Source organism: Tachypleus tridentatus, chromosome 4, assembly GCF_004210375.1.
Source record: "Tachypleus tridentatus isolate NWPU-2018 chromosome 4, ASM421037v1, whole genome shotgun sequence".
Taxonomy (NCBI): Eukaryota; Metazoa; Arthropoda; class Merostomata; order Xiphosura; family Limulidae; genus Tachypleus; species Tachypleus tridentatus.
In genome coordinates, this window is record NC_134828.1 from 102,275,400 (window position 1) to 102,288,854 (window position 13,455).

A 13,455-nucleotide genomic window follows, 5' to 3' on the forward strand; every position below is an offset into this window, starting at 1 on the left:
AAAAGAGAGAGAGAGGACAGATGTTATTTGTTAATTAGGAACTATGTAGTCTGATGTAGAAATCCGACTGTAAACCGGTTTTATTGTATGAAATACCTGTTACTGCAATAATCGTATTATTACATTGCTGCCGAATGTACAACATTTCATATCATTTACACTTGGAATTTTGGTCAGTTTCTTGTCTTTTATAAACCTTGTTCAGTATTTAAAATGATCAATATATATATATATGTGTTTAGGCTTTTGGACTTTTAGTTAATTCAGTCTTTTATTTATAAATTTGTATTACTATTGGTTATATTTTAATCGAAGTGTTCCTAGTTTCTGTGGTTATAACTTCTTTATTTCCTGGTATTATGAATAGCTTTTTCAGATATTATCCAATATTTTTCAAGTAAACCTAAAAGTTTATGCACGATGTAAGTTCCACATTTGTTCTAAAGTACATGGAATAAACAACCAAAATAGAGAAGTAACTACATTTTATTTATATCAAGGAAATTTTATTTCAGTTTTCTAATTTTTAACATACATTTTGCAAATAATTTTTTTTTAAGTTTAGTATATACACATGACCTTACATTCACTAAATACAAGTTACGATCCGTAACACATTTATATAATTATACGTGGAAATGTTTTGAATACCACGAAAGAACAAAACACTCGTAAGCAAATTTCACAAGCGATTTTATGGAACCTTTATAATACACTGTCGATAGCTTCACGTAGTTGCTTAATAACTTAGAAGTCTGAAGCTACAATAACACTATAGTAACTGTGTAAGACTAAAGGTGCATGTTAAAGTAAGCAAAATCGCACTTGATGGACACTTCAACATCTAAATGGTATTTGTAGCGTTTATAATGATTTTAAATAAACGACTAAAAGGAACACGTGAGACACTTTTCATTTCAAAAACTACATCTCTGATGCACTGGAATACTGGTGAAACTGGTTTCGCCTTTAGAATTCTTTCATGGACTTTGTAATTCGATTTAATTAGCATAAAATAAGTATAATATACCAAAAGTTAAAAAAGATAACTGAAAACATACAACATAGAATTCAATAAGCTCGAAACAAAGGTGAAAAAGACTGTGTCAAATAATTTGATTGTATGTCATATTAATACTTATAACGTTTAACGACGTGGATATTGAGAATGTAGAAAAAGAAACATTCATAATTTTAAAAAACGGTGGATGGTGAATTTATGTGATTACTATGCAAATAAGATGTAATGAAACATAATGATAGGTAACAAATTCTGTGAATGCAGAGTATAAGCCTTGTTTAACACGCAATAGGTATCGTATCACACATTGCTGTAAATGCATAATGTAAAATGCGTTTCATATTATGCTTTTAACATAAATTTTTAACATAAACGAATGTTCATATACAACAGAAACTCTATATAACATTAAGCACGTAAGAAGATAGTTGTAACACATGACTAAAGACACAATAGCAAATGTAAGTTTTATATTAAGGAATGGGTTATCATAGTTATATGTGCAATATAAATTAAATAACCTTCAGCATATAACGATGCTACATTCAAGTTAGTGGAAATGAATTTCCTAAAGCATCATATTAGAAATGTTACAAGAGACATGTCTTCAGACTCATAGAAATAAGCAACTATAATCAAAACATTCAACATTCTATCAGTTGTTCCAGTAACAACAATATTTCATGGTTAGTTTTCCAAATTTATTTTGGCAATAGTAAAAATGTCCTTCAAGACTTGCTACGAACGTAATGAATCTCAACTGGAAAATGAGCATACGAGAGCTTTATTTGTGTTAAATAACATGACTAGTGGTTTCAAAGAATATTGCACAAATGAAACATTAGGGTAAGAAAATTGTAAACTCTCTTTGAGAACAACAATTTCTACTGCATCCATCTGTCAAAATCTGCTTAAACATATTAAAAACTTTGTTGGAAATAACAAACAGAAACTTGAAAGATATAAGTACTGACGAAACAAACAAAAACAAACTACAATTTTTCTAATGTGTTGTATTATTTGAAAACAAACCGAGAGATGGCAATAGGGAATAAAACTTACTCGGTAATAATCTAATAAAACCGTTGTTTGCAATGAAACCTATATGATCTATGTAATAATAAAGATACTTTTTGATTTAAAAAATATTTTTAAAGTTTTTTAAATGTTATTGTTGTTGTCAAAAAAATTAGATTTATGTTTCGGAAAGGTTTCTTCAATATTTTCTCATGTTTATTTGTAAAAAAAGATTTCGAAAAAATCTGTGATGTAATTAATACTCAAGATAAACGTACTGATTTCTATCGAGATTAGAAGCAGTTAATAACCAGTTAAAGTGATAAAGTTACACCTTTCACTTACAAAATATAATTTAGACACATTATGAATACAGCTGCGTTGAAAACACCAAAATGTTTCAAGAGTTGAGACAGTACTTTATTTTGTTAGCGAAAAGAGAGAGTTTTATCACTAACGTATTGTCACGAATTCAACAAACATGACTTTCGTGGAGATGTTAAAATTCATCAGCGATCGAAATCTAAACCAGAGTGGGAAGATTGCCACACTGCAACAAGTTCTGTAACGTAATTGAAATAACATCGAAGAACCTGAAGGGTTACCAAGTGTACTGATGTCTGATAAGTAATTTCTTTGTGATATTAGTTGTTACCCATCTTGAAGAATTTAACCAAATATCAAAGTTTGATTTTGTATGTTACTCATTATGCCTTTGTGTATAAACGTAAGTTCCTTTAAACGGTTTATAGCAAATATTTCGAAAAGATCTTTATTTAGTTGTGAAGAAGTAAGGTTTCAGTGCCCTGTTCCTTTTCAAGGACCTAGAAAAAGGGCTAATTGTCGTTATCTTATGCAAGAACGACATGAATAGTAAGAGATGAGTTCTGATTTTTCTCTGTTACAGATCCAGTAATATTGTGAAAAGGGAGACACAACTATCCTGTATCGGAGATACATCGATAGTAACCACTTAGTGACACAGTGATATGTCTGTTTGAAACCGGGTTTCGATACCAAGTTGTGGGCAGAGCACAGATAGCCCATTGCGTTGCTTTCTGTTTAACTTCAAAGGATGATAATCATTATATAATGTTACACATAATAAGAAGTACCTTATCCTAGTTTTCGTGAAATACATCGCCAGCAGATTTAAATAATAAATATTTTGAAATCGGAGGAAAAAGTATTCGGTATATTTTGATATATATCATTTTTAAATTTAAAATACTTTACATTGCCAAATCGTTGTTGAGTTTTCAATAATTTACTGATTAACCTTATTAATAATTTTACTTATGCGTATGTTAAAAAATAACATAGGTATTGGTTACTAACACTACTCAAAACAATCAGGCGTCCCATTAAATACCTGAAATGAACACAGGTGTCGTAAAATAATAGACAGAACAAAAACAAGTCATTTAGTAAGGCATATAGATAATGTAATCAAAGGAAAATGGCAAATGACAATGCAAGTCCAAATATAAATAGTAGTAAACACTAATTGTAAAGCATCCATGTGGTGTATATTCATTCCTCTACAAACTTCATGTACAAATGTAGTTTGGACGAAAAGTAACATTTGTGAAATAACACACACAGCAGTGAATACAAAGAATGTTTTTATTTGTTGAAATGTGTCGATTGGACACATTGTTATTTATATATTTTTTCAATATGTCCAAATGTATTAAATCCAATGTATAATTTTGTTATTTCTAGTGGTTTTTTTTTACTACGTACTGTTGGCAATGGACTTGTTTATGTCAGCTAGACAGAAGCTTTCTTCATGAAATTTAATATGACGTACTACATGTAAAGCCATGTAAAGAAACAGTGTTTTTATCAAACAGAAATATATTTACTGATTATTCAAAAGATTCATCTAGTTTTCAAGAACATGGTGACATTAAACACAACAGAAATGGTTATACAACTTCTTGTTAGAACATAAAATGTTCTTTCGCTGTATTAATTCTTTTTCCTGGTTGGTGTTTCTTTCGGTTAAGGTCATTGAAGTTTCAGTGCTGTCTCAGAAACATATTTTTCGTGTTCTTCTTTCTCCAAAAGCTCATGAACAAGGGATACTCTTAGTACATGTAGTAGGGCCAATACATTCCATTAAAAAAGAGGAATCCTATTGGAAAGATAATGCGACTGATTCGGTCAATCCGTTTGGCTCGTGCTCTAAGGGTCAGCATTCTTGTTGTAGCCGGCAGGTCCGTGTCCTTAATTGTCATTGACTTGTCGCTACCCTTTGGTGTCTGTTAGAAATAGAATAGAAATTTCTTTCGTTCACTTGAATTTACATCAAAAATAAACCCTGCAGGGATCGTTTCCGGATTAGCCTAGCGACGTCATATCCGCAAAGAAAGTGTTGAATCAAATACTGACGCTATGGGATGGTCTGTTTTAGTTGCACTTAACACGGCGATCGTAAAAATTGACAAATTTTTCAGTACCATTTGACTTTTAATTGTAACCAGTCGTAATATAGTTCATGTAGCAGAAATAGTTACGGATTATGCCTAAATCCTGGGAAATGGAACACGAGGCTTCAATGAAATTTACAAAGTAAAATTAAGGGAGGGATACAACAAGACAATCCGAATAAACCTGAAACTTCTGGAGATCACTAAAGAATGACTAAAATTTGAATAATAGTGAATAACAAGAGAACAGCTTTACAGCTACATAAACAATTGAATGAATAACGTTAGATAAATAGAATGAAGGGGAATTGCCAAGTTATATTGAGAATTGCTATTTAGAAATTTGTCAATAACTGAAGGTGGATTTATAGTAGCTCTAGATTCAGTATACATAACCGAGTACTGCTAAAATATTGTTTAATATAAAGGTTTATTTTTAGTTCTGGATTTGGTTTTATGACACTTATATACATTTGCGTATTATCGTGCAGGATAGAAAAGGTTAAAAACAATATATTAAATAATTCACTTGTGAGGCGATTATAAATCGTGTGTAGGTATTAATGCCTATTTCAATAACATCTCAACTATCAACTGATTGCTTAGCTTTTAAAGTTCTGTATGTGGCCTTTTGACATCATAGGACGCACCTCAATCGAGGCTTAGTATTGAACTTAGGGACTTATAACGCTAAAACTAAGCTCTTAATGTGCAGTCAAGATGTTTTATAGATTATCTGCATGGATTAACCTGCGAATTAAGAAGAACGTGAGATTAGCATAAATATATGGGGATTGTTTGAATTTGGGATATATCTGGTGCATTCACATTGTACTGTTCAAACTTTTAATGTTGACACTCCCAATCAAAGTTAAAGGGATTTTAGGAAGTAGATGGATAGATTAACTTATAAAGTAACAAAACATGGATATCCTGAGCAACGTTTAGAAAATTTTTCACACATTTATTTCTCGTATATTTGTATGAGTAATTGACTTGTGTACTAAGTTATATTTACGTTAATGTCTTATTTGTTTACTAACTTCTATAAATATTTCATATAGACTTAAATTTATCATGAACAATGGAAAATTAATATGTGGGTACACAGAATAACAGAAATTTCAAGGTTAATTTAAAAATTTATTATATTTGTGGACTTACAACGTTAGAAACCCGGTTCTTGTTACCCGTGGTGGGCAGAGCACAGATAGCCTATTGTGTAGCTCAGTGCTTAATTACAAACAAACAAAACAGCTCAACGGTTGGCGTTGAATGTTTTAATCATTAGCTCTCTTCCTTTCACTCTGTAAGTTTGTCTCCAAATAGAGCAGCGGTAAATCTACGGATTTACAACGCTACAATCGAGGATTCAATTCTTCATAGTAGGTACGGCAGATATTTTTATCTCCGGCGGCAGAGCGGTACGTCTGTGGACTTACAACGCTAGAAACCGGGTTTCGATACTCATGGTGAACAGAGCACAGATAGCCCATCGTATAGCTTCACTACAAACGAACAAACTTTTAATTTATACCATACAGCGACACCGGGTGGGAAATAAAAAATAATAATGAATTTAATGGATAACTTTGGTCGCACAACAAATACGGCAAAAAATACAAGTAGAAAAGTGTAAAAAGGAAGTATATTTTTATCAGGAAACGAGTGTCTACAATCATATTTTACGACGCAGCTTAACTTCCGTAGACATTCGCAGAAAAGCAAAGAAAAAATCTAGGAAAGCTTTATGAGCTTAAATTAAACCTTATTTTTTATTTTTAGCAAACGCAATAAAAATTTAAACAAATCAAATGAAATTAAGTAATAGTTTCAACACAACAGCGACTCCAAGTTGTTCACTCGATTCCTTCTTATATTCGTAACTTTAAAAGTTATTAGCCATTTCTCATTTATTTGAAAAAACTACCTTTAGTCCATTGTACCGTAGAAGTGACCTTTCAGTCAAACAATGATGTAGTTGTATGTTTCTTCGCCTTTCCACAATTATTCAGCTTATTTAATTAAAAGTATAAAACAGTGACCTAAAACAATAACATTTGTGATGACACAGTCGGTTGAAAGGCCCGGCATGGACAGGTGGTTAAGGCACTCGACTCGTAATCCGAGGGTCGCGGGTTTGAAACCCCGTCACACCAAACATGCTCGCCCTTTCAGCCGTGGGAGCGTTATAATGTGACGGTTAATCGCTCTATTTGCCTGTAGCCCAAAAGTTGGCGGTGGGTGGTGATGACTAGCTGCCTTCCCTCTAGTCTTACACTGCTAAATTAGGGACGGCTAGCGTAAATAACACTGTGTAGTTTTGCGCGAAATTCAAAACAAAACAAACCAGTCGGTTGATTCCTTAATCACTTATTTGGTATTGGTAGAAGAATTGTTCGGTTTTTGAAAATATTTAGTATCCATAATTTCTATCATGTAGTTGCCATTGATATACAGATATGACGTGTCCCTGATTGAAATAACATTTTTTTTTTGTGGCATAAAAATACAGCTTAAGCCAAATTCAATTCACTTTCGTTAGTGATAACATAGGCAGTTATTATCTATCATGTGTTTATAACGTCGTAGTTCATACTGAGTTTAAAGCTATCGTGTTTTAAACTTAGGCTTACCATGTAAAGCACCAAGTTGTTTTCTCCAGATGAACCTTCATCTACTCCCCTTCTGCGAGCCAAGAAGTTGACAAAAGTAAACTCAATCAGAGCAGAGAATACGAAAAACGTGCATACACCCATCCACACATCCAGAGCCTTTACATACGACACTGGAGCAAGGTTGGCTTGATGGTCACTACTTTCTGATGATATTGTTAGTAAGGTGGTGACCCCTAGCGTGATTCTAGCCGGTATAGCGTCCACATCTAGCCAAAATGATACCCAGGAGATGACCACGATAAGTGTGGTAGGTAAATAGGATTGTACAAGGTGATGTCCAATTGACCTTTTGAGGTCCAATTCAGCTCTGAGGCAGCTGTACTCTCCTATATAAACGTAAAATATAGAGTGGTCAGTAATGCGACCGCTATTCAAAATTACAGACAATGATTTTAAGTGTAAAATAAGTTTTATAGTTTTATTTTTGGAATTATATAGTTTACAATAAATACTAACATAACAGTGTCTGGTGATTTATTTGACGTCATTTATATACATAGCATTTAATTAGGAACAAATAGGGAAAAACTACAGTTTATAGGTTGGTAATATATTATATTTTCAAGAAATATACATATATTGAACAAAATACTTCGTGACTGGTTCCAAAATTTTGTTTATAAGGTGATAGTTTTGTGAACCTATAATCTGGGATCTATGAGTCTGGTGTGAAACTCCTGTTTTTTTTTAGGTGACAGTTCTACGAACCTAAAATACAGTATCTAAGAATCTGGTGTGAATAAACTTTTTTTGAAGTGATAGTTGTATGAACGTACAATAGAATATCTATGAATCTGGTGTGAAACTCCTGTTTTTTTTAGGTGACAGTTCTACGAACCTAAAATACAGTATCTAAGAATCTGGTGTCAATAAACTGTTTATGAAGTGATAGTTGTATGAACGTACAATAGAATATCTACGAATCTGAAACTCCTATTTTTTTAGATGAAAGTACTTTGAATCAACACAAAAGTTTCTGTAGATTATCTCAACTTCATTCGGTTATTTTCTTTTGTTCTCTGGCCTATGGCTAAATATAGCGGAGTAGAACTGAACTACTTTGATTATATTCATATTAAAATATTTCTTTACAAACAGTTATAAAATAAACTTGTAACTGAAATGATTTTTGTCTTACAAATTTAAAAATTAAGTACAGGGATATCGAAATTTTTAACTTGTGAAATTAACAACACGTTTATAAAATCTCGTAGAGAGGTTCTGAAAAATGAAACGTAACAGTGAAGCAATAAATAAAGATACCAGTAAGTGATATCAAAAGACAGTTACATACAAGAACGAGGTAGGGATGTTATCAGTTTTGTAGTAATACTTGAAACCAATGAAAAATGAACAACAATTCGCTATGTAATTTGTTATTATGATATACAAATTCTTAGTAAGAGGGTTTTTTTGTTATTATATACTATTATCCTAATTTAAACAACTATTTGATAACTTTTTGTGTGTATCTGCTTATAAACAGACTTGTTGTAACGAAACCATGCATTACGTCACCCCAGGGAGTCCCTGTGTATCTGCTTATAACCAGACTTATTGTAACGAAACCATGCATTATGTCACCCCAGGGAGTCCCTGTGCCTTCTCCCTGTGTTGAATGTGTACGTCAATTGGTAATAAACATCATTTAACTGAGCTGCAAAATATTCCCAACGAATAGCTTGAAAAAGATAATAAACTAAATAATTCAAAGTTAAAAGTATTAACAAATCCCATATTTATATTTAATATTCAAACTAACAGTGTTAAATATTTAATTTACGACATTATAGAACTTAGCCTTAAAGTAAATCAGTTGAATAATGTAAGTAAATAATTATTAATATTAATGGTAAACACAAAAGTTTTAATCATTTACAAATTTCTAAAATTTTGCATCATTATGTAATATACAATATTTTCCTTTAAAATATTTGAATTTTATTATTAGTTTTAAATATAAAATTCCAGTAGGATCACTTATATGTTATTATGTTTCAAATAATTTAGATACAATTAATGTACATACTTTATCATGTGATTGTTATTCGAACATTTTGGTAGATTAATTTCATACACATATCGCTACTGTAAATAACAAAGTGTGTTTGTGTGTTGTGTTTCCTTATAGCAAAGCCACATCGGGCTATCTGCTGAATCCATCAAAAGGAATCGAACGCCTGATTTTAGCGTTGTAAATCGGTAGACTTACCGCTGTACTAGCGGGGGGCGGGAAATAATATAAGACAGTTTTATGGAATATCATGGTGAAAGGTGCTAAATACAGAAGAACTACAACATGTAAAAAGGTAGACATTTTAATTGTTTGGTTGGTCGGCTGGTGTTTTTTCGGTGTAAACTATAGGACTATCTGCGCCAAGCAATCAGTATAAAAATAAAAACAAGAGTATTATAAAATGTAAAAAGTAGCCCAAAAAAGGCCAATGGCCAGCAAAAAATTAAAAACACATTCAAACTGAACAGTGTCACCATTGCCAATGACACCGTCCAAAGTGAGGGGTAAACCTGTTGAAAGAATATTTCTAAAAAGATGTCTCAAGGACAGCAAGACAGAAAATATGGTCTGTAGTAACTTCAGTGTCACAAATGTCACACATTGGTGGATCAGTGCCACATGAAAGAAAACAAAACCATGAGTTAAAAATTGTGTCCAACGCATAGCCTAGTTAGGACAACTTCCTCCTTCTGATCCTTACGAAGGCAAGGCGGCCAAAGAGCGACAGAAGGTTTGATCTGGAAGAAAAATATTATGACATTGCTCACTTGAAACTAACTGCCAACTGGCGCGAAGCCGAGCCTTGAACAAGACCATAGTCCATACATGGAACAGACGCTGCTGTGATTGCACCAGAGCAGACTGTCTTAACTGTGGTGTCAACAAGCTCGTTTCCGAGAATACCAACATGACGAGGTATCCACAAGACTGAATAGAAATGAAAGCTAGAGAAAAATGGGCTAGTTGTTATTGAATACCGATGATTACAGGACCAGAAGAGAGTTAACAGAGCCGATGTAAATAGAACAATCAATGCACTGCTTAAACTGCTATGACAAGAGAGATGGCACACAATTCAGCAGTGAACACATAAACTATTAAGGGATCCAGTGATCAACGACTAAGCTAAAACAAATCGTGTCAGAGCCCACAGAGTCACTTGATTTTGAACCTTTTGTATAAATAAGAATAGAAAAATGTTTTCAAAGATGTCTAGCAAAGAGAAGACGGTACTTCCAATTAGGAGTACTTGTCTTCCTCTGAAGACTTAAAGAAAGATCACAGGAGTGGATGATAATGAACCATGATGGAAAGGGCTAATCATTGGGCTCACTAATGTCATCCAATGTCACACCCAATTCAGCCAATTTTACTTGGATACGAAGGTAAATAAGAAGAATTGCAGACCATCTATTACAAAAGAGTTTTCTGAGGACGAGGCGGAGTGCTGTGGTAAGGGTCAAAGTTTAGTAGAATACAGCAAATGGCAAAGGTGAAGAGAAAGTTTGTAAGGCTCAGTGTACAGACTGGTGAAGTGTGGAAAGACCCCATGCAGAGCTGAAGCTCCAGATGGTGGACAGGGTCCAGCATCTTAAAGGCAGAGATATAAATCAGAGACGCATATTCCAGCTTGTTATGTATGAGGGCATGATAGATCTTCAACATAGAACATTGATTAACCCGTGATGACGATAAAACCCACTTATAGGGAAATTTATATATTTAAAAACGGCTGGTGTGGATAGAGAAAGCACTAATAGAGTAGAGAACAAGGTCGAAACGTTGTTCACTCCTCTATTAGTGCTTTCTCTACCCATACCAGCCGTTTTAATATATAATTGATTAACCCCCATGTGGTGGGAAAAATAACACGGACGATTTTTAGTGCTCTGATATACTTGATATGAAGTTGCTTGATGTGAGAAATTAAGGTAAACTTGTGTGTTTGTATGTTTTTTCTTTTAACAAAGATACATCGGGCTATGTGCCGTGTCCACCAAGGGGAATCAAACCCATGATTTTAGCGTTATAAATCCGTAAGCTTATGACCAAAGATAAGCCCAAAGAACTTTGCTTTAGGAACCACAGGATGAACGGGTGTAAAATCCATTGGTGGGAAAAGTGCATAAAAATGATTTTCAACGAGGAAAACGTGAAACCGTTTTCTGTGGTTCAATGTAAAAACAACAGAAAGTAGTCAGAAGTTGCCATTCAATAAATCTTATGCTCGACGACCGACAAGAAATACAGAAGTAATTGACATAGAGGCCATTTACAACAGTAGGAGGAAGTTATCGAGTAATAGCATTTATTTCAACATTGAAAATCGTAATAATACTTAAGACACAGTCCTAAGAAACACAAACTTTCTGTGTGAAAAAATAGATAAGGGTCGAAACTGTATGGAATTGTAATCGCCTTTCAAGTAAGAAAGTTACTTATAAAAATTGATAAAGGGCCACACAGTAACATGTGCTCTACCTTCCTGTAACGTTGTAAGCCATCTCAAGATTGAATAAAATATACACAAGACATCTTCTCTCGAGAAAGGTTTCTTGATCGAGATATCAAATAGAGTTATGTGGTTCATGGTGGACTGCTGTCAACAGAACCCACATTTAGTGACCAAGAGGAGGTTGTCTGATTCCATGAAACAAACAAAACAAGCATCAATCATCCTCTCTAAAATCTTGCAGAGACAGCCAGTAAAAGCAACAAGGACTGTAATTAAAATGAATCTTGTGATCCTTACCGGGCTTAGAAAAGGGTAGAACAATAGCTTTGCACCAATCATCAGGAAAAACATTCTCCTGTCAGATCTGGTCAAAAACAACCAGAAGAAGAGCAAGAGAGGTAGAAGAGAGATAGTGCAATATCTCACAGTGAAAATAATTAAAACTGACTGATATCCTGTCAGACCAATAAAGAGCAAACTTAGGTTCTACCAGTGTAAAAGGGCGATTATAATCATAACGATAAGCCTGAAAGGAAAGAGACAATTGTTCTGTTTGAAACTTGATGGCCAAGAAGGCAGGGAAAGAAACAAAAGTGCAGAAGACATGAGAAAAGCAATCTCTGAGAGCATCAGTGGTGTTTTGTACTTCAACTACTTCCTGGCCATTGGAGAGCAAGATGGAAAGGGGAGGGAAGCATACTCCCACTGATCTTTAAAAGCCTGCAAGAATGTAATGTGGTTGGAAAGAGTGGGATACCTGAACAATTTTAATGGATAAATCCACTTCGGGGTGGTGCTGATACTGATGGGCATTTTATGGAACATATGGTCTCAGAGCACAACCTTTCTCACTTCCATACTTGTTTTGGGCCCGGCATGGTCAAGTGTGTTAAGGCGTTCGACTCGTAATTCGAGGGTCGCGGGTTCGAATCTCGGTCGCATCAAACATGCTCGCCCTTTCAGCCGCGGGGGCGTTATAATGTGACGATCAAGCCCACTATTCGTTGGTAAAAGAGTAGCTCAAGAGTTGGCGGTGGGTGGTTATGACCAGCTGCCTTCCCTCTAGTCTTACACTGCTAAGTTAGGGACGGCTAGCGCAGATAGCCCTCGAGTAGCTTTGCGCGAAATTGAAAACAAAACAAACCATACTTATTTTTATCTGTTTTAACCATTCTTTTACTGCTATTGATTTGCCAGTCTGTTCCCCTTCACGTTTTTCTTGGAAGGTTGATAGTGATTCAGAGGAAGTGATAATTTTCTCATCATTCTGAGGGAGGAGGTTGGTCGTGGTGGTCAATGCTACGTGACCCGAGTGCCGCAGTGGAAGTTGGATCAAGCTGACTGGCCCTCCTTCACCACTCTCTCAAAACTAGATCCTACTGTCATTAGTTTTTCATTTATTAACAACTGTGTGAAGGCAGTAACTGAATGTATAATTCAAACAGCTGTTCATTCTTTGCTCAAAACCTTGACACACTTTCCTTGGTTTCTTCGTCTACCACCTCTCAGCAGGCATTGAAGGCTCAGAAACGTTTCTTGTTATTATTACTGCTACAATTGTTCGCCAAGAGTGAATAGTTTATTAAGACAATTGCTCACCAAGAGTGAATGGTTTATTACAATAATTGTTTCACAAAAGTGAATGGTTTATTACTATAATTGTTCACAAAAAGTGAATGGTTTATTACTATAATTGTTCACCAAGAGTGAATGGTTTATTATGATAATTGTTTACCAAGGGTGAATGCTTTATTGCGATAATTGTTCACCAAGAGTGAATGATTTATTGCGATAATTGTTCACCAAGATGGATGGTTTATTACTATAATTCT

General features: G+C 34.2%; 1 protein-coding gene across 4 annotated transcripts in view; it reads right to left on the reverse strand.

Annotated features, from left to right (window-relative positions):
* Nucleotides 1-470: 470 nt before the first annotated feature.
* LOC143249796 (glycine receptor subunit alpha-1-like) overlaps nt 471-13,455 on the reverse strand; it is a 70,356-nt gene continuing 57,371 nt past the window's right edge. For all 4 annotated transcript variants that reach the window (XM_076500230.1, XM_076500229.1, XM_076500232.1 and 1 more), the window contains 2 exons: nt 7,110-7,477; nt 471-4,305 (listed from right to left, as the gene is read on the reverse strand). In XM_076500230.1, coding sequence (XP_076356345.1) covers nt 4,132-4,305; nt 7,110-7,477 — 542 coding nt within the window. In that variant the 3' untranslated portion in view covers nt 471-4,131. The remainder of the gene's footprint in view (nt 4,306-7,109; nt 7,478-13,455) is intronic.